Consider the following 23199-nt stretch of genomic DNA (forward strand, 5'->3'; position numbering starts at 1 on the left):
ACCAGTATGTACTGGTGACCAATATATAATACAGATCCCATTCAGGTGACCAGTATGTAATAGTGATCAGCATATAATACAAATTCTAATCAGATGACCAGTATTTAATAGTGACCAACATATAATACAGATCCCATTCATGTGACCAGTATGTAATAGTGATCATCTGATTAGAATTTGTATTATATGCTGATCACTATTACATACTGGTCATCTGAATAGGACCTGTATTATATGCTGGTCACTACTGAGCACTGATCATCTGATTAGAATTTGTATTATATGCTGATCAGTACTCAATAGTGACCAGCATATAATACAGATCCTATTCAGATGACCGGTATGTAATAGTGACCAACATATAACACAAATCCCATTCAGGTGAACAGCATATAATACAGATTTCCATGCAGGTGACCAATATGTAATAGTGACCAGAATATAATAAAGAACGCCTTCAGGTGACCAGTAGTCAGTAGTGTCCTGTATATTACCCAGATCCCATTCAGGTGACCAGTATATAATATTCACCAGCATAGAACAGATTCCAAACTGATGACCAGCATACAATAGTGCAGAAGTTCCCAAACGTGGTCCTCAAGGCGTCCCAACAGTCCAGGTTTTAGAGATATCAATAGTTGAACACAGGTAGTTAAACCAAATTGAATGAGCAAGCATTAGTGTAAATGGTGCTAGCCTATGTGTCTGTCAGTCCTGACGAATGACGCTGGCTAGTGCGTGGTCCTTATCTTGCGCATGTGCAGAATGTCTTGTGTTAAGGTGCATGCGCTGTGTAACAGAGGGGATGCCAGACTTCAGACCTACCCATAGGCCTTTGCCAGGAGATGCAGCTAACGAGTTGCATTCTGGGTAAAGTGCCGGATGCCGGGTCATGTAGCAACACAGTTTAGACACTTACACGGGTTGGAGCTGAATCACACAACATGTTTTATAAAACAAGGGATATGGTAAGAACTTACCTTTGTTATCTCTGTTTCTACGAAGTCCATAGGGTCCACAGGGTTGACCTTGGGGGTATAGCTGGATCTGGATCCATGGGCACCACGCAGTTAAAGCTTTGCTGCTCCCAGGATGCACTTGGGTCCGTCCTCCTCTATACCCCGCCCCCGGCCACAGGCACCTCAGTTGGTAAGCAGCTAAGGCCGGAGGAGGAGACTAAACAGAGAGAAGGAAGACTGGAACACACAAGAAACCATACTCACAGAAATGGGAGACGGAAAACCGGTGACCAGCCACACAGCCCATTTGAAGCCAGGTGCGTCAGGGCGGGCGCCCTGTGGACCCTATGGACTTCGTAGAAACAGAGATAACAAAGGTAAGTTCTTACCATATCTCTTGTTTTCTACTTCAGGGTCCATAGGGGGTCCACAGGGTTGACCTTGGGGATGTCCCAAAGCAGTTCAACTAAGGGCGGGGACGCTCCTGTGCTGAAAGGAGTATCCGGCGCCCAAAGGATGCATCCTGAGAGGCGAAGGTGTCAAACGCATAGAACCTCAAAAACGTTTGAATTGAAGACCAAGTGGCCGCCTTACACAGCTGAACAGCGGAGGCGCCACGTCTAGCAGCCCAAGAGGGGCCCACAGAACGAGTGGAATGAGCCTTAACAGAGGCTGGCACAGGTAAACCCTCCTGTGCATAAGCCTCACAAATAACGGAACGAAGCCAACGGGCTAACATTTGCTTGTTGGCAGGCCAACCCCTCTTGTGAAAACCGAAGAGGACAAACAAAGAATCCGACTTCCTAACCGAAGCAGTCCGATCCACATAGATTCTAAGTGCCCGGACTACATCTAAGGAAGCCTCACCAGCTGAAAGATCAGGTGACTGAAAAGCTGGCACAACAAGTTCCTGATTAATGTGGAACTTTGAGACCACTTTGGGCAAAAACTCAGGACGAGTGCGGAGCACCGCTCTGTCCTGATGAAAAATCAGAAAAGGGGGGCGACAGGAAAGCGCCCCCAACTCTGACACCCTCCTGGCAGAAGCAATTGCTAGGAGAAAAACGGTCTTGAACGTCAGACACTTGAGGTCCACCACAAGAGGCTCAAAAGGAGGACCCTGCAAGACCCGTAGCACCACCGCCAAGTCCCAAGGAGCCACGAAGGGAGGCTGTATCCTGAGAACACCCTGGAAAAAGGTGTGAACATCCGGTAGTGTAGCAATCCGTCGCTGAAACCACACGGACAAAGCAGACACATGAACCTTCAGAGAGGCCAGGCGTAAGCCGAGGTCCAAACCTGATTGAAGGAACTCCAAGATTCTGGAAACCCGGAACACCTGAGGATCATAGTTTCTGGATTCACACCACTGAAAGTAAGTGCGCCACACCCTGTGGTAAATCCGTGCGGAGGCAGGCTTGCGTGCCCTAAGCATGGTACCAATGACCGAACTGGAGAAACCCCTAGACCTCAAGACGGCTGTCTCAAGAGCCACGCCGTCAAAGACAGCCGACCCAGATCCGGGTAAAGGCAGGGCCCTTGAGACAACAGGTCCCGACGCTGAGGAAGAAGGTACGGAGCGTCGATGGAGAGACACCTCAGATCGGAGTACCAAGGACGTCTGGGCCAGGCCGGAGCAACCAGCACGAGCGTGCCGCCGTCCTGCTTGAATTTCCGCAGAACCCGAGGAAGTAAGGATATCGGAGGAAACAGATACGCCAGGTGAAACGTCCATTTCACCGACAGCGCGTCTACCAGACTGGCGCCTGCGTCTCTTTTCCTTGACCCATAAACGGGCAACTTGTGATTGTGACGGGAGGCCATCAAGTCCAGCTCCGGCAGCCCCCACCTGTCCACGAGTAGCTGAAACACCTCTGGGTGAAGCGACCATTCCCCGGGATGCACGTCGTGACGGCTGAGGAAATCCGCCTCCCAATAGAGAACTCAGGGAATGAAGACTGCCGAGATCGCTGGAATGTGACACTCTGCCCAAGCAAGGATGCGAGACACCTTCGACATCGCTGCCCGACTTCGAGTTCCTCCTTGGTGGTTGATATACGCCACCATGGTGGCGTTGTCGGACTGCACCTGAACCGCCCGTCCGTGAAGAGCGGGACCGGACTGCAGGGCCCGATAAACCGCCCGCAGTTCCAGAATGTTGATGGGAAGAAGAGCTTCTTCCGCAGACCAACGACCCTGAAGTGACAACGAGCCGGTCACTGCCCCCCAACCCTGAAGACTGGCATCCGTCGTGAGCAGGACCCAGTCGGGGATCCAAAAGGGGCGCCCCTCGACCAGATGAGCTGTCTGAAGCCACCAAGCCAAAGACTGCCGAACCTCCGGGGACAACACCAGCAACTGAGAGCGGATCCGGTGAGGTAACCCGTTCCATTCCGATAGAATCAGCCCCTGCAGAGGCCGGGAATGGAACTGGGCCAATTCCACCATGTCGAATGTTGACACCATGGAGCCCAAAACCCTCATAGCCGAATGGACCGACAGGCGGCAACTGCACAGGCAACTGTGTATCCTCAGCTGCAGGGAGGAGACCTTCTCCGGGGTCAGGAAGATCCTTTGCTGACGAGAATCCAGCAGGGCTCCCAAATGAACCATCCGCTGAGATGGAATCAGGTAGGACTTTTTCCAATTTATCAGCCACCCGTGCGCCTGCAGGCAAGCGACCGTCAAGTGGAGATGATGAAGCAGTACCTCCGGGGAACTCGCCAGCAACAGGAGGTCGTCCAGATACGGTAGTAGCCGTACATTCTGGTTCCGAAGATGTGCGGCCATGACCGCCATAATCTTCGTGAACACCCTCGGTGCCGTGGAGAGACCAAAGGGTAGCGCCCGGAACTGGTAATGGTGTTGAAGGATAGCGAACCTCAGATACCGCTGGTGCGAAGGTGCTATCGGAACAAGGAGGTAGGCGTCCTAGATATCCAGGGACACCATGTAATCCCCCGGTTCCATCGCCAGAATGATGGAACGTAACGTTTCCAACCTGAACTTGGGAACTCTGAGGAATTTGTTCAGAGACTTCAAGTTGAGGATAGGGCGATGAGAACCATTGGGTTTCCGCACCAGAAACAGAGAAGAATAGTACCCCGTCCCTCGTTGTAATTGAGGAACGGGAACAATGACCCTTGCTGTCAGCAAGGACTCTATAGCTTCCTGAATCTGTAAAGACTTGGTCGTATCCTGAGAAGGACTCGTGCAGAAAAACTGGTGGGGCGGTCTGTGCCGAAAAGACAGGGCGTACTCCTGGGAGACCACTTCTCGAACCCAGGCATCTGTGGTGGTATTGTGCCAGCACTGGGCAAATAGAAGAAGTCGGCCTCCCACTCTGGGGTCCCCCAGAGGGAGGCCTGTCCCATTTATCTTCCTGCTTGGAAGAAGGGCGCCTGGCACTCCAGGGCTGCTTCTTGGGCTTAGAAGCGGCCTTGGTCGTCGACTGCCTCGGGAAGGACTGACCTTTTGCCTTGCCCTGAACCCGAAAGGACCGAAAAGCAGAGCTCCGTACCTTGGTAGGAGCAGAAGCCGAAGGGAGGAAGGCTGATTTAGACTTAGCCAGAGTGTCCACAATTTTGTCCAAGTCTGGACCAAAAAGCAACTCCCCATTAAAAGGTAAGGCCTCCAGTCCCTTTTTGGAGTCAGCGTCAGCTCTCCAAGACCTCAGCCACAAGGACTGACGCGCCGACACAGCTGCAGCCGACACCCGAGAGGTTAGCAGGCTTGCGTCTAACGATGCTCCCCCAATGTAGGAAGCCGCATCCCTCATTTGACCTATCAACGCTCTCTGGATCTCCGGAAGCATCTTCCGGAAAGGTATACTCCAAAGCATTGGCCCAGCTCTCGATGGCCTTAGCCACCCAAGAGATGGCCATGGACGGACGGGCCCCCGCCCCCGAGAGAGAGTAGATAGACTTCAAACAAGTCTCCACCTTCCTGTCCGTGGGATCCTTCAGGGAGGAGATCGACGGCAAAGGCAGCATAGCGCTTTTAATTAAGCGGGTAACGTGGGAATCCACCACTGGAGGAGTTTCCCACTTCCTGCAATGAGCCTCCGGAAACGGATAGTTCGAAGCCAACCGCTTCTGCGGTTGGAACCTCTTGCTGGGCAACTGCCAGGCCCCTGCCATATGATCCGTCAATTGATCGGACAGGGGAAAAACCGTCGAAGCTACCTTGGCCTTTTTAAAATTTGGGTATTTTGACCTGGGGGCGGGCACATCCTCCTCAATGTGAAGGATGGCCCGCACCGCCCTAACCAATGCCGGCACATTAATGGAAGACTTAGCCTCCATCTCCTGGGCCCCGGCATCCGAGTCAGAGTCTTCATGGATCTCCCCGTCATCCGAAGACACGTCCGTGTCCGTGAACTGAGCCGCCAGTGAAGCCGGAACGGAACGCTTGGACGCCTGTGGGGGCAAATCACTGTGCAACATATGTTGAAAAGCCGATGACGAAGCCGCCAGACTCTGAACAGAGCTGGAGAGGACGTCCACCCAAGGCGGGGGTACTGCCTGAGGATACCCCTGAAAAGGTACCATCGACTGCTGCAGCACCGTGGGGGATTGCACGTATACCGGCAAACCCGCATAAGGACCCACAGTCTGAGAACCGGGAGGAGACTGCACCAGACGAGTCACACCCGGGGAACGGGGCATGGTAGGCTCTGGCAACGCCCTAGAAGGGGCCGCAGTCGGGACCGCAAGTCGGTCCGCGATTGACGCCAGCACTTGCGTAAACATTGCCCACGGAGGATTCTGCGCCACCGGGGGTTTAGAGGGTCCAGGTACCAACTGGCACCGCCCGCACAGACCGTCCTGAGACAAATCTGCCCCGTCAACCCCTGCCGAACAGCGTCGGCAGGAAAACAACACAGGAGCCTCGGAGCACTCATTCCCCTCATCAGACATGACACAAACTTTTTTGCAATAAAAGTGTCTCACCGAAACGAGGTAAGGCGTATAACACCCACGCACTCCCAAGTATGCAACCCAAACAGCCCACAATATGGTACTGTGTAGCACACCACTGTATGTGACGGACCTCACAAATACGTAGATTTATATAAGTGAGGTTACACAGAAAGAACACTCCTCCCCCACGCACCTGCGGGCCGTAGGAGAAGGAAAGGGATAGGTAAAAAGCTGACAGTAAGTAGAAAATAAGCACAGACAGCAGCACTAGCAATAGTCACATACCATGCAGAGAAGTATTACTCACTTCACCTTCCGCTACAATCAACCTCCCAGATACAGTGTCTGGGAGGGCTATAGCGCTGCGAACACTGTCCTTTGCAGGGGGAGAGGTACGCAGGGGGACTGGTCCACTGGAAGCCTGCCTGGGAGCTCTGCGATGCTGCCTGAAGATGGCCGCCGGAGAGCTCTGAGGAGGAGTGGCCAGGAGATAACAGCCCAGCGACGCCAGCACACATGAGAGAAGGCGCGCTGGGCTGAGGGGAGGAGCGCTGAAGCAGGGAAGGCTGCCTCCCCTGCTAGTACTAAACCCCCGGGGTAGCCGGTTCCCCGCCGGTACTTACACCCCGGGGGCCAGCGGTCACGCGGGGTATTCCTGGAGGGGGAGCCCGCCGCCGCTACTAGCGCCGCCGGTCTGTCCCCAGAGACCGGCGGCATGAAGACTGCATTATCCCCGCGTGCAGCGCTGACAGCGCTGCACGCGGCTTACCTGGCCCCTTCAGTCCGGCAGCAGTCCTTGGGTGGTCCCGGAGCCACGCTAGTACTGACTCCGGGGTCCCGCTGCGATCCCCGGATCAGTACCGGCGTCGCAGCGCCAGCGGGGCTGTTGGAGCGGCAGCGTAGACGTCCAGATGGACAGTCTGATGCTGCCGCTCTGAAGACAGTAAAAATAAAATAAAATCTTCGTTTTTTTTTTTTTTTAAATAAAGAATAAAGCTTATAAATGCTTATGCAGCCCCACTGCGCAGGGTGACCCGACTCCGGCCGGGCACCAACTAAAACTGAGGTGCCTGTGGCCGGGGTATAGAGGAGGACGGACCCAAGTGCATCCTGGGAGCAGCAAAGCTTTAACTGCGTGGTGCCCATGGATCCAGATCCTGCTATAACCCAAGGTCAACCCTGTGGACCCCCTATGGACCCTGAAGTAGAAAGATTCGTTATCTCCATTGAGAAATAAAATAAATCCAATACAACCGGTGATCGATCGGCAGAGATGGCTGACATCACTAGCAGTACCTGGAAAGGAGACATTGCACCAAAGTGTCTGCCTGTAAAGCCCGTTCGTTGTGATGTCACTGCGGCTGCGCTATTATATAATTAAAGCATCACCTGTTACAGTAAAAGCAGAGCTAGCTAGGATTACAGACACTCAGGAGGTGGTGTCTTGGCTTTTAGTCCCCCAGCCGCTGAATTAAAGGAAAATAATCACTAGAAGTAAAAATGCAATAATTCACAGGTGTTATTGTATACAGCAGTATTTGTTACACTATTAGTCTACTTATTTATTTTGTTCTCTGCCCATCCATTGAATACTCCTTTTACTTGTGCCTTATGCATCAAAAACTATTCACCAATTCTATTTTGCGGTCCACACCAACATTCAAAATAATTCTTTCATCAAGGAAAGTGTTACATCACAGGAGTGTGAGGTACAGTGATGTCACTGGTTCCTGATAAGATAGGCTGCTTTCTCATGGATGTTGGCCCTGCCCAGTGTATGGCTGTCTCCAGTGTGTACACTCACTTTAAAAACTCCCATGGGCAAAAAAAGAAAAAAGCAACCCGGGCATGAATAAGCTTTTCTTACAGACAGTGGAACATGTTCTAACATTTCTCAGCGTTTGTCTCCCTCTGCTGGCGAGACGCTGAAGGTACACAATTGTTATTTTGGGGTCTATTTGTTATCTCTTCATTTCTACAAAAGCAGGTGAAAATGACAATTTTCACCTGCTTTTGCAGAAATGTAGTTTTGGGTCCATTCATCAAAAAGTTACCTTCCTCTCCAGGAATGGCCCGCTGTCCCCATACACTAGTATCACATATCTCCTGCTTACCTTTCTCTCCCGGAATGGCCCGCTGTCCCCATACACTGGTATCACACATATCTCCTGCTTACCTTCCTCTCCCGATGTGGCCCGCTGTCCCCATACACTAGTATTACAGATTTCTCCTGCTTACCTTCCTCTCCAGGAATGGCCCGCTGTCCCCATACACTAGTATCACAGATCTCCTGCTTACCTTTCTCTCCCGATGTGGCCCGCTGTCCTCATACACTAGTATCACAGACATCTCCTGCTTACCTTTCTCTCCCGATGTGGCCCGCTGTCCCAATACACTAGTATCACAGATATCTCCTGCTTACCTTCCTCTCCCGATGTGACCCGCTGTCCACATACACTAGTATCACAGATATCTCCTGCTTACCTTTCTCTCCCGATGTGGCCCGCTGTCCCCATACACTAGTATTACAGATATCTCCTGCTTACCTTCCTCTCCCGATGTTGCCCGCTGTCCCAATACACTAGTATCACAGATATCTCCTGCTTACCTTCCTCTCCCGATGTGACCCGCTGTCCACATACACTAGTATCACAGATATCTCCTGCTTACCTTTCTCTCCCGATGTGGCCCGCTGTCCCCATAGACTAGTCTCACAGATATCTCCTACTTACCTTCCTCTCCCGGATTGGCCCGCTGACCACATACACTAGTATCACAGATATCTCCTGCTTACCTTTCTCTCCCGGTGTGACCCGCTGTACCCATACACTAGTATCACAGATATCTCCTGCTTACCTTCCTCTCCCGATGTGACCCGCTATCCCCATACACTAGTATCACAGATATCTCCTGCTTACCTTTCTCTCCCGAACGGCCCGCTGTCCCCATACACTAGTCTCACAGATATCTCCTACTTACCTTCCTCTCCCGGATTGGCCCGCTGACCACATACACTAGTATCACAGATATCTCCTGCTTACCTTTCTCTCCCGATGTGACCCGCTGTCCCCATACACTAGTATCACAGATATCTCCTGCTTACCTTCCTTTCCCGATGTGACCCGCTGTCCCCATACACTAGTATCACAGATATCTCCTGCTTATCTTTCTCTCCCGAATGGCCTGCTGTCCCCATACACTAGTATCACAGATATCTCCTGCTTACCTTCCTCTCCTGGATTGGCCTGCTGTCCCCATAAACTAGTATCACAGATATCCCCTGCTTATCTTTCTCTCCCGGAATGGCCCGCTGTCCCCATACACTAGTATCACAGATATCCCCTGCTTACCTTTCTCTCCCGGAATGGCCCGCTGTCCCCATACACTAGTATCACAGATATCTCCTGCTTACCTTTCTCTCCTGAATGGCCCGCTGTCCCCATACACTAGTATCACAGATATCTCCTGCTTACCTTTCACTCCTGGATTGGCCGCTGTCCCCATACACTAATATGGGGACATAATTCATCAAGCTCCGAAAAATACAATATTTTCAGAGGGGGACTGCAGGAGCATTTGCCATCTTCAGAAGGCACTTGCTCCTGCACACAGCGCTCACCTTACTCCTTCCCTATGGGAAAGAGTCCCTGGTTCGCGAAGAGTGTGCTTACGCACAAAGCCCCGCCGTCCAGCGGAAGGAGCCAAACAGCGGCGTCTGGCTCCTTCCGCCGGACATAGGGCTTTGTATGCAGGCGCACTAGGGCTACAGAGTTAGACTTTCGGAGCAGTGAGTAGAGTTCGGGGAAACCGCTGATTTTCGGATCAGCTGTTTCCGCACCGGAGCAATGATGAATCGTTCCGCCGCTCACGGCAGTAGGTATGTTAATCATTGGGGTCTGCTTGGACCCCGTTAATTAACATAATGAATAGACTCCATAGACAGAAATGAGATTCCTGCAGCTCCCAGTGACAAAATGTCACATATTGCATAAGGGTCAGTATTTCACGGAAACTGCAAACATTGTTTTCAGCGCAGTACAGGTGTCACGCCGGTGACGCTACGCTCCAAACAGAAGTACATATAAAAATGGGAGAATATAAAGAAGAAAACAATCGATACTACAACTTAATGTGGCTATTCAGTGTCTATGCCATCTCCACCCAATATTTATTACACATAACGTCCCATACAGGAGAGATACACCCGCAGATCTGGCCGCCTGCCATGGTGGTGCCGCGGTGGATCTGCTGCAAAATCACAAACGTGCAGGACAAAATACGTGGGTGCTTGGTCATCACAAAAAATGAACCCCCGGTAAAGTAAAACCCCCAATGACCCCTGCATCTTTTGCCAGGACTTTTGAAGGATCATTGATAAGACGTGAGAAATCAATTTAATGGCCAGTTATGTCTGTGGATAGAACTACACAGAAATCAACATGGTGATCAGAAATCTTATCTGCCATTCAATGATCCCAGAGGTGTCCCCCAGCATTCACTCAGTCCCCAGCTCTCATCAGTCCAGGTATTGGCAACAGAGGGTTCTCGTATCACATTTATGTTGCTAATTACAGGATGATTAGACCCACGTTTGGAAGACAATGCATTTCAGAATTGTCTTGTCCACATGAGTTGATACGGAGCAATAGGTGACTCCATCTCCAGCCCCAGTGTCTCAGTGATGAGATCCACTCTCGCCCAATTAAGCTAAAACGGACATTGATCGCGTCGCTGTCGTCTGAGCAGCAGGATTGCAGTGTGTAGTGGGAGTACAATGATTGGTACAGTGCCGTGTCATTACCCTGCAGGTCCTCCTATAGCTATATACGTCATGTGTTCCTGATATAGGATACCAACCTGTAGCCCGATAATGTAATAAAGCATACATGTCCTGTTTCTAGGAGGGTCATAGGAGCTGTGCTGACCAATCAGCAGGGAGTGCCAGCAAGGTGTATGTCAGTGGTGAAGACCAACATGGCTGCCGTCCATGACTGAGAGAGTGAGTGCCATCGTTCACCACAAGCAGGTATATTTAGTTCTTGCATTTCATGATATAGTGTCACAGCCATATAAAAATATAATGACAAGAATGCTGTCCGCCAAGGACATCCATACAGTGACGCAGACTCTGCTCTTCATGCATTCAAGCCTCATTAAAAGTTCATATAGGATGCAGAAATTAATTAACTCTTCCCTGCTCCAGTTCCAATACGTTCATTCCTCCCAGGGGCTCATATCCGTATCGATGGCGACACAGTTGTAGGCGGCATAGCGCAGCTTCTCCTCACAGATCTTGGCACTAAAAAAACAGAAGAGCAATCACTAGCATAATAATGGTGTTAGGCAGGGGTCTTCAGCCTTTAAGACAGTGTGGGTCACATAAAAAAAAAATCAACGAAGTCCGCGGGCCACAAAGACACACTGCGGTATTTAGACTCTGCCCCCTCCTCACACAATTATGTCCCATAACTGCCCCCTCCTACAATTTTAATTAGGTCCCAGAACTGCCCACCTCCTCCCACAATTCTAATTATGCCCCAGAACTGTCCCTCCTCCTCCATTAATTACAATTATGCCCCATAACTGCCCCCTCCTACAATTTTAATTAGGTCCCAGAACTGCCCACCTCCTCCCACAATTATAATTATGCCCCATAACTGTCCCTCCTCCTCCATTAATTATGTCAGATAGTAGCCCCATCCTCAAACAATTATGTCCCATAACTGCCCCCCCTCTGCAGTGCCCCTTATACAGTGCCCCTAGTAGTGGTCCCCCCTATGCAGTGGCCCCAGTAGTGGTCCCCATTATGCAGTGCCCCCAGTAGTAGTCCTCCCTATGCAGTGCCCCCAGTAGTAGTCCTCCCTATGCAGTGCCCCCCAGTAGTAGTCCCCCCATGTAGTGCCCCCCTATGTAGTGCCGCCATTAGTGGTCCCCATTATGCAGTGCCCCCAGTAATAGTCCTCTCTATGCAGTGCCCCCAGTAATAGTCCTCCCTATGCAGTGCCCCCAGTAATAGTCCTCCCCATGCAGTGCCCCCAGTAGTTCCCCTTATATAGTGCCCCCAGTAGTACCGTAGTCCTCCCCCATGCAGTGCCAGTGCCCCTTACATATATAGGACAAAGACACAAAAAATAACCCCCCAAAAAACCCTTACCTGAATCCACACTCCTGCGACCGCCGCCATTCGCTCCTCCGTCCCCCCAGCATGTCCTGCACCATGGGAGAGACGTCATGACGTCTTTCCCTTCACCCACTGCAGGAGCCAGAAGGTGGAGCTCTTGAGTGAGCTCCAGCCCGGCTCCGGCTGTGGGTGCATTAGCCAATGAGAATCTGTCTTACTCTCATTGGCTGCCAAAACAAACACACCGCACTCAGGGCCTAATTCAGTAAGGATCGCAGATGCTAATACGTACGCAGACGGGTGATGTTTGCTTTCTGGTAAAGGTTTGGTTGAGGTGCGCTTCTCTATAGGTGCTTTCATGCGCTTTCTGCGCATGCGTACACATTGCAGTGCGCGTTGGCAAGCGGCTCACTGCGAACGGGAAAGCAATTGCACAGATCACGCAGATTCATTGTAAAGTGATTGACAGGAAGTGCCGTTTGTGGGTGGCTATGGGGAGTGGTCAGTCGAACGCAGGCGTGCCAGTGTGTTTGAACTCTGTAACAGGGGCGTGTATAAATTAACCACTGCGATGCCATACGTAGCCTGAGTGTTCACTGCGTACAGGAAAGTTAGAAATGTATAAGTGAGGTCTGACCTGCCTTAATTGTGCGAGTGGCTCGGATGGTACTCGATGTTACCTATGTTTTGGTTGGATTGCAAGGTGTTACGGTTGAGGGGAAGCGGGCGTCTGCATGTTGTCTGTGCGAGTGCTTTGCAATTGCAGCAGACTTGCGATCCTTGCTGAATCGGCCTCTCACTGCGGTCCGCACTACACTAACTGAAACGGACCTGGAGGGGGTGACATTAGGGTGTGCCTGCACACCATCGGCGAGTCATGGGGAACAGCTCCGCGGACCACCCCTCTGGTGTAAGGGATGGGTCTGGGTGCTGTTCTTCAGTTTTTATATTACTATGTAATAGTTGCATCTTTCAGTATATCTGTTCTGGACATATGGCTGACACAGAACACATACCATAGAAACAAAATAAACATAAGCAGCAAAATAAAACCCATATGCAATTTAATATACGATTAACATTCACAATCAAATATATTAGAATCAGAGCAAAACAGAGGCTGTGATCATGGTGGTGTGGTATATTATATTATAATAATATCGCACATATGAGAATGTTGATATGGTTGTAATATAGAAATGCAGCACGTCGACATTTATCATGCCAAAACGTATGACATGTCAACATGATTATAATGTCGACAAAAATGTTCCTGGTGGTCTAGTGGTGACTTACTTGGTCCAGTGGGTACGGCGGTGTCTTCTGCATCCTGATGACTTCCAGTGGGGAGTATGCCTAACCCTCTACCAAGTTCCCAACCCTAACCTATCTTCCCGAAGCCTAATCCTAACCCTCGCTCTAGTGCCTAACCCTAACCCTCCCTCCTGTAGCCTAATCCTAACCCACCCTCTTGTGCCTAACCCTAACCTCCCCTTCTGTAACCTAACTCTCAATCTAGAGCCTAACCCCCCTTCTGTAGCCTAACCCTAACCTCCCCTCCCGCAGCCTAACATTAACCTCCCCTCTTGTAGCCTAACCCTGTCTCTAGTGCCTAACCTCAACCGTCCTCTCCCACAGCCTAACCCTAACCTCCCCTCCTGCAGCCTAACCCCAACCTCCCTCCTGCAGCCTAACCCCAACCTCCCTCCTGCAGCCTAACCCTAACCTCCCTCCTGCAGCCTAACCCCAACCTCCCTCCTGCAGCCCAACCCTAACCCCCCTCCAGCAGCATAACCCTAACCTCCCTCCAGCAGCCTAACCTCAACCTCCACTCCCACAGCCTAACCCCAACCTCCCTTCCTGTAGCCTAACCTCCTTCTCACAACCTAACCTCCCCTCCCACAACATAACCCTAACCTCCCCTCCCGCAGCCTAACTCTCACTCTAGAGCCTAACACCAACCTCCCCTCCAGCAGCCTTACCCTAATCTCCCCTCCAGCAGCCTAACCCTAACCTCCCTCCAGCAGCCTAACCCTAACCTCCCTCCAGCAGCCTAACCCCAACCTCCCTCCTGCAGCCTAACCCTAACCTCTCTCCAGCAGCCTAACCCCAACCTCCCTCCTGCAGCCTAAGCCTAACCTCCCTCCAGCAGCCTAACCCTAACCTCCCTCCAGCAGCCTAACCCTAACCTCCCTCCAGCAGCCTAACCTCAACCTCCACTCCCACAGCCTAAACCCAACCTCCCTTCCTGTAGCCTAACCTCCTTCTCACAACCTAACCTCCCCTCCCACAGCCTAACCTCCCCTCCTGCAGCCTAACCCAAACCTCCCCTCCTGCAGCCTAACCCAAACCTCCCCTCCCACTGCCTAACCCAAACATCCCCTCCCACAGCCTAACCTCCCCTCCTGCAGCCTAACCCAAACCTCCCCTCCTGCAGCCAAACCCTAACCTCCCTTCCCTAATCTTAAGCCTTACCCCCCACTCCTGCAGTGTAACCATAATCCCTCCTCCCGGTGCGTAATCCTAACCGTCCCTCCCGTAGCCTAATCCTAACCGTCCCTCCAGTTGCCTAACCCTAAACCTCCACTGGTAGTCCATGCAGAATAACGACAGACATTGCAAACATGTAATCGTACTACATATGTCGACATTATGACTACATGGGGGAGGGGAGACATTTTTTAAGCACACTGGGTTTCCTGTCAGTAAATGTAATTGAATAACAAGGCAATAGCTTCTAAAAGCCCAAAATGGATGACAGCGGAGGACAATATTTTTACGCTCATCTACGTAACAAATGTACATAGTAGGAAAAATATCTTACATATATGTGAGATTTTGCCTACATACTCTCATGATTATACATTGTAAAATATATTTGTAAATGACATGAATGTATTATATTACAGGACATGGGAGAAGAGGAGATTAATGCACCGGTACAGCGCTGTGCAGGGGGATAAAGGGGGCCGGGCCCTTACCTGGGGTAGTTAGGAAGGTACAAGGTGCTGGAACACGTTGATGACTCCGGTAGAGAATCTGTAGTATCAGATCTGCGGACAGGAAAATACATTATTGGAAGTGGAGACGCTCTGCACCAGGATTATATTACTCATAACCAAGCCGTGTATTCAACAATAAAAGCTTTATTTAATGTCACACAATAATCAAATATTGGATTTAGGCATGCTGTGACTTGCAGTTCCACAACAGATGACCAGCTACAGACTGACAACATTTGATGTACTTTTATGACTGTTATTCCGCGATTGGTTGTTACAGTTATAGCACAACTGTCCCACATAAGTCTGCAAATGTAGAGAACGGTCATGTGACCCCATTCCATCATGCGCTGTGTTACTCACCCCGATTTATCTGGATAGATGTTGATTGGGGCTGGAAGACGACTTCGCCCTGTGACGAACCTCAGAAAGCGGCTACGATCCTCTGAATTGAGAGAAATGTTGTTAGTGAGGCTGAGATTTCCTGACCGTCACCCTACACGTGACCCCATCATTCTATGTCCGCCCCCCACTACCGACCACACTCTCTCCTCTCCCATTCCCTCCTATTATTATTATTATCATTTATTTATATGGCGCCACAAGTGTTCCGCAGCGCCTTACAAAGTACATAGACAAAAAAGTAACCATTGACTTACAATACAATACAATACAATACAATACAGGACATGGATAAACATAGCTATATTAGTGACATTAACGTCCGCATAAGCAGCCAAGTGTTAGTTGCCCTAGTGGCTAGTAAGAGATAAATTAAATTACAGTAGGGAGACGCACAAGAGGGTAGAGGGCCCTGCTCGAAAGAGCTTACTTTCTTTAAGGGAGGGGAAGACAAACAGGAGTGACACAGAATGGGGTGGGCCGGGAGAAAGGAAGATGTAGCAGCAAGTTAGGATGAGAGCTGGAAGGCTTTAATGAAGTAGTGGGTCTTAAGAGCTTGTTTGAAAGATGGTAGAGAGGTGCAGAGTCTGATAGGGAGAGGGAGGGAGTTCCAAAGGTGAGGAGCAGCACGGGCAAAGTCTTGGAGGCGGGAGTGGGAGGAAGTAATCAATTGGCATGAAAGGCGGCGTGTATTACGTGAACGAAGAGGGCGGACAGAAGAGTGAAGGGAGATGAGATCAGAGATGTAAATGGGAGAGGAATGGGTGAGGGCTTTGTAAGTGAGTGTAAGAGCCTTGAATTGGGTTCTGAAAGGGAATGGGAGCCAGTGGAGGGCTTGCAAAAGAGGAGAGGCAGATGTAGAGCGTTTGGAGAGGAAGATGAGCCGAGCAGCAGCATTGAGCACAGACTGGAGAGGAGAGAGATGGGATTTGGGGAGGCCAGCTAGGAGAAGGTTACAGTAGTCCAGTCTGGACATGACCAGTGAATGTACAAGGGTTTTGGTAGCATCCTGGGTGAGAAAGGGTCTGATCTTGGAAATATTCTTGAGATAGAAACGACAGGACTGTGAGAGGTTCTGAATGTGTGGTTTAAAGGAGAGGGAAGAGTCCAGGATGACTCCAAGACAACGCACTTTGGGGCTAGATGAGATAGTAATGCCATCTATTGATAAAGAAATAGTGGGACATGATGTTATGTGGGAGGGTGGGAAGACTATCAGCTCAGTCTTAGACATATTAAGTTTGAGAAATCGCTGGGACATCCAGGAAGAGATAGCAGAGAGACAGTTAGAGATACGAGTCAGTAGAGAGGGGGAAAGGTCAGGTGAGGAAAGGTAGATCTGAGTATCATCAGCATAGAGATGATAATGGAGGTCAAAAGAGCTGAGTTTACCTAGAGAAGACGTATAGAGAGAGAATAGGAGAGGTCCAAGAACAGAACCTTGGGGAACACCTACTGTAAGAGGCTGTGGGGGGGAGGAGTCGCCATGAGAGGAAACAGAGAAGGAACGGTCAGAGAGGTAGGAGGACAGCCAGGAGAGAGCAGTGTCACGTAGACCAAGGGAGTGAAGTATATGCAGCAGTAGAGGGTAGTCCACAGTGTCAAAAGCAGCAGAGAGATCAAGGAGAATGAGCAGTGAGTAGTGGCCCTTGGATTTGGCAACAAGGAGGTCGTTGCTGACTTTTGTGAGGGCAGTTTCTGTGGAGTGGAGAGAACGGAAGCCAACCTGAAAAGGGTCAAGGAGGGAGTGGGAGGAAAGAAATGTGGTGAGGCGGTTGTAAACAATACGCTCAAGGAGTTTGGAGGCAAAAGGGAGGAGAGAGATTGGACAGTAGTTAGAGAGAATGTTAGGATCAAGGTTAGGTTTTTTAAGAATGGGGGAAACACAGGCATGCTTGAATGCAGAAGGAACAGTGCCAGATGAAAGGGAGAGATTAAGGAGGTGGGCAAGATGGGAGCAGGCAGAAGGAGAGAGGTAGCGGAGGTGGGAGGGGATAGGGTCGAGGGGAGAGGTGGAAGGGGGGGGGACTGGATAAGGGCCTTAACTTCCTCTCCAGTCACAGGGGAGAAGGATGTCAGAGTCTGTAAAATGGATGGGGAGGGGTGATCCGGGAAAGGAGGAAGTGGAGAGCTGGGGGACTGGTTGGATATGATGTCCTGACGTATGGAATCAATTTTAGATGTGAAATAGGTAGCAAAGTCAGTGGCAGAGAGCAAGGAGGGGAGACGAGGAGGGGGTGGGCAGAGGAGGGAGTTGAAGGTGGAAAAGAGACGCTGGGGATTTGAGGACAGGGAGGAGATGAGATTCTTGAAATATGACTGTTTAGAGAGGGAAAGGGCAGCACTGTAGGATGACAGCATGAATTTGAAATGGAGAAAATCTGCCCGAGAGCGTGATCTTCTCCACTGTCGCTCGGTGGTTCGTGAACATTTTTGCAGGTATCTGGTGCATTTGGAATGCCAGGGTTGAGGTGTGAATTTGCGAGGGTGAATAGTGATCGCCGGAGCAACAGAGTCAAGAGCAGAAGTAAGGGAGGCATTGTATAGGGAAGCAGCTTGTTCAGCGCAGGAGAAAGAGAGGATAGGGGAGAGACGTGAGTCAAGTAGGGAAGAAAAGAAAGCAGTGTCGATGGCTTCAATGTTACACATAGTGATGCTGGCTTTCGGAGCTAGTGGAGGGGAAGGAGAGAGGGATAGGTTAAAAGAGAGGAGGTGATGGTCAGAGAGGGGGAATGGGGAATTGGAGTAAGCAGAAATATCACAACGGTGAGTGAATACCAGATCAAGCAAATGCCCACTCGCGTGGGAGGGTGAGGAGGTCCATTGGGAGAGTCCAAATGAGGAAGTGAGGGTGAGTAGTTTGGAGGCAGCAGATTCTGTGGGGATATCAATAGGAATATTGAAGTCACCGAGGATAATAGAGGGAAGGTCTGAGGAGAGAAAGTGAGTGAGCCAGGAAGCAAAGTTGTCAAGGAACTTGGAGGAAGGGCCAGGGGGACGGTATATGACTGCTACTCTGAGGTGTACTGGTTGGAAGAGGCGTATAGCATGAACTTCAAATGTGGAGAATGTAAGGGATGATTCTGATGGTATATGTTGGTATGAGTAACCAGGGGATAGAAGGATCCCAACACCACCACCATGGCGACCCCCAGGCCTGGGGGTGTGGGAGAAGGTGAGGCCCCCATAAGAGAGAGCTGCAGGAGAAGTGGTGTCAGAGGGTAAAATCCAGGTTTCAGTAATGGCCAGGAGATTCAGGGAGTTGGAGATGAAAAGGTCATGGGTGGGGGCCAGTTTGTTACAGACTGATCTGGCATTCCAGAGGGCACAGGATAGAGTGACAGAGTTGATAGGAGAGATGTGAATGAGATTATCAGGGTTGCAATAGCGTGGAGATGAGAATACTTTGGGAGACCGAGATGAATAGAGTGTAGGGATCATGCGTGCTCCTGTGCTAGGAGGGGACCCTGTAGGAAGTGGGCAGGGAGGGAAGTTAAGGAGACGTGAATGAAAGTGGGGCGAAGTGACAGGGAGATAAGTAAGGGAGGAAAGATTACCAGTGGGGTAGTAGGATCCTTGGGGGGTATAAGAGAAAGAAAATGGAGTAATGGGAGAGGAGGGGGAGGAAGGCAGAGAGAGAAGGGGAGATAGGAGGAGGTGGAGGAGACCAGGGGGAAAGGATAGAGGTGGAGTCAGAGGGCAGAACAAAAGATTAGTTAGAAACTGAGTGAAGGGAGGAGAAAACATGGTCATGGTAAGGATGAGGTACAGTGTCAGCACAACAATAATATATTATAGAGTTTAGAAAAAGTGGAGATAAGATTATTACTTATCGCTTCTAGACATAGTGAACTTAATAAAAAGTAATAAGCCCATTCAACTCTCCTGTCCACTGTCATACCGAATAAAGGATATAGAGATCTACAATCAGCGTCTTCTAATATTCACAAATCAATGGAAATTGACACAAGTGAAACATTTCTTAAAACTGAATCAGAAATATGCAGTGACATAAAGTAGGACAAAAGGTGATTATAAAGAGGATGCAAAAATAACTAATCCATCAGAATTGTACAATCTGTCAGTAAATGACCAATCACGATTATTATCGTTTCTGAAAATATAAACAGCTTGTTCTCTGAGAAGAGGATAAAAGCAGCTTGAACAAGAATTTAAAATCTTAGCAGTCGGCCACTGTCGCCTACCACAAGATGGCGTTCAAACAAGCACATCCATTTCTTACTATCTCAATGCTGTACACACAGACACTGCTCACCATAACCGCCTACCACTCTACAGCTATACAGACACTGCTCACCATTACCACCTACATATATACACTGACACTGCTCACCATTACCACCTACATATATACACTGACACTGCTCACCATTACCACCTACATATATACACTGACACTGCTCACCATTACCACCTATCACTCTACATTTATACACTGACACTGCTCACCATTACCATCTATCACTCTACATTTATACACTGACACTGCTCACCATTACCACCAATCGCTATACATATATACACTGACACTGCTCACCATTACCACCTATCACTCTACAGCTATACAGACACTGCTCACCATTACCACCTATCACTCTACAGCTATACAGACACTGCTCACCATTACCACCTATCACTACATATATACACTGACACTGCTCACCATTACCATCTATCACACTACATATATACACTGACACTGCTCACTATTACCACCTATCACACTACATATATACACTGACACTGCTCACCATTACCATCTATCACACTACATATATACACTGACACTGCTCACTATTACCACCTATCACTCTACATTTATACACTGACACTGCTCACCATTACCACCAATCGCTATACATATATACACTGACACTGCTCACCATTACCACCTATCACTCTACAGCTATACAGACACTGCTCACTATTACCATCTATCACACTACATATATACACTGACACTGCTCACCATTACCATCTATCACACTACATATATACACTGACACTGCTCACCATTACCATCTATCACACTACATATATACACTGACACTGCTCACTATTACCACCTATCACACTACATATATACACTGACACTGCTCACCATTACCACCTATCACTCTACAGCTATACAGACACTGCTCACTATTACCATCTATCACACTACATATATACACTGACACTGCTCACCGTTACCACCTATCACTACATATATACACTGACACTGCTCACCATTACCACCTATCACTACATATATACACTGACACTGCTCACTATTACCACCTATCACACTACATATATACACTGACACTGCTCACTATTACCACCTATCACACTACATATATACACTGACACTGCTCACCATTACCATCTATCACTCTACAGCTATACAGACACTGCTCACCATTACCACCAATCACTCTACAGCTATACAGACACTGCTCACTATTACCACCTATCACTCTACATATATACACTGACACTGCTCACCGTTACCACCTATCACTACATATATACACTGACACTGCTCACCATTACCATCTATCACACTACATATATACACTGACACTGCTCACTATTACCACCTATCACACTACATATATACACTGACACTGCTCACCATTACCATCTATCACACTACATATATACACTGACACTGCTCACTATTACCACCTATCATTCTACATATATACACTGACACTGCTCACCATTACCACCTACATATATGCACTGACACTGCTCACCATTACCACCTATCACTGTACATATATACACTGACACTGCTCACCATTACCACCTATCACTATACATATATACACTGACACTGCTCACTATTACCACCTATAATTCTACATATATACACTGACACTGCTCACCATTACCACCTACATATATGCACTGACACTGCTCACCATTACCACCTATCACTCTACATTTATACACTGACACTGCTCACCGTTACCACCTATCACACTACATATATACACTGAAACTGCTCACCATTACCACCTATCACTCTACATATATACACTGACACTGCTCACCATTACCACCTATCACACGACATATATACACGGACACTGTTCACCATTACCACCTGTCACTCTACATTTATGCACTGATACTGCTCACCATTACCACCTATCACACGACATATGTGAGGATGTTGCTCACCATTACCATCTATCACACTACATATATGTGAGGACACTACTCACCATTACCATCTATTACACTACATATATGTGAGGACACTACTCACCATTACCATCTATTACACTACATATATGTGAGGACATTGCTCACCATTATCACCTATCACGCTACATATATGTGAGGACACTACTCACCATTACCACCTATCACACGACATATATACACGGACACTGTTCACCATTACCACCTGTCACTCTACATTTATACACTGACACTGCTCACCATTACCACCTATCGCACGACATATATGTGAGGACGTTGCTCACCATTACCACCTATCACACGACATATATACACGGACACTGTTCACCATTACCACCTGTCACTCTACATTTATGCACTGATACTGCTCACCATTACCACCTATCACACGACATATGTGAGGATGTTGCTCACCATTACCATCTATCACACAACATATATATGAGGACACTACTCACCATTACCACCTATCACACTACATATATGTGAGGACGTTGCTCACCATTGCCATCTATTACACTACATATATGTTAGGACATTGCTCACCATTACCATCTATTACACTACATATATGTGAGGACGTTGCTCACCATTACCATCTATTACACTACATATATGTGAGGACATTGCTCACCATTACCATCTATCACACTACATATATGTGAGGACACTACTCACCATTACCATCTATTACACTACATATATGTGAGGACGTTGCTCACCATTACCATCTATCACACTACATATATGTGAGGACACTACTCACCATTACCATCTATTACACTACATATATGTGAGGACACTACTCACCATTACCATCTATTACACTACATATATGTGAGGACGTTGCTCACATTACCATCTATTACACTACATATATGTGAGGACGTTGCTCACCATTACCACCTATCACGCTACATATATGGGAGGACGTTGCTCACCATTACCACCTATCACACGACATATATACACGGACACTGTTCACCATTACCACCTGTCACTCTACATTTATACACTGACACTGCTCACCATTACCACCTATCACACGACATATGTGAGGACGTTGCTCACCATTACCACCTATCGCACGACATATATACACGGACACTGTTCACCATTACCACCTGTCACTCTACATTTATGCACTGATACTGCTCACCATTACCACCTATCACACGACATATGTGAGGATGTTGCTCACCATTACCATCTATCACACGACATATATATGAGGACACTACTCACCATTACCACCTATCACACTACATATATGTGAGGACGTTGCTCACCATTACCATCTATCACACAACATATATGTGAGGACACTACTCACCATTACCACCTATCACACTACATATATGTGAGGATGCTGCTCACCATTACCATCTATCACACTACATATATGTGAGGACACTACTCTCCATTACCACCTATGGCACTACATATATGTGAGGACGCTGCTCACCATTACCATCTATCACACTACATATATGGGAGGACGTTGCTCACCATTACCGCCTATCACGCTACATATATGGGAGGACGTTGCTCACCATTACCACCTATCACACGACATA

The 23199-nt window shown here is 48.8% G+C and overlaps 1 protein-coding gene across 1 annotated transcript in view; it reads right to left on the reverse strand.

Moving 5' to 3' along the window:
- Positions 1-10256: 10256 nt before the first annotated feature.
- Positions 10257-23199, reverse strand: part of HECTD3 (HECT domain E3 ubiquitin protein ligase 3) — a 47160-nt gene continuing 34217 nt past the window's right edge. The window contains exons 20-22 of the mRNA XM_088455593.1: positions 15368-15449; positions 14984-15055; positions 10257-11180 (exon numbers count right to left, since the gene is read on the reverse strand). Coding sequence (XP_088311719.1) covers positions 11096-11180; positions 14984-15055; positions 15368-15449 — 239 coding nt within the window. The 3' untranslated portion in view covers positions 10257-11095. The remainder of the gene's footprint in view (positions 11181-14983; positions 15056-15367; positions 15450-23199) is intronic.

This window comes from Taudactylus pleione, unplaced genomic scaffold (genome assembly GCF_031769625.1).
Source record: "Taudactylus pleione unplaced genomic scaffold, aTauple2 ptg000662l, whole genome shotgun sequence".
In the NCBI taxonomy this organism is placed as follows: Eukaryota; Metazoa; Chordata; class Amphibia; order Anura; family Myobatrachidae; genus Taudactylus; species Taudactylus pleione.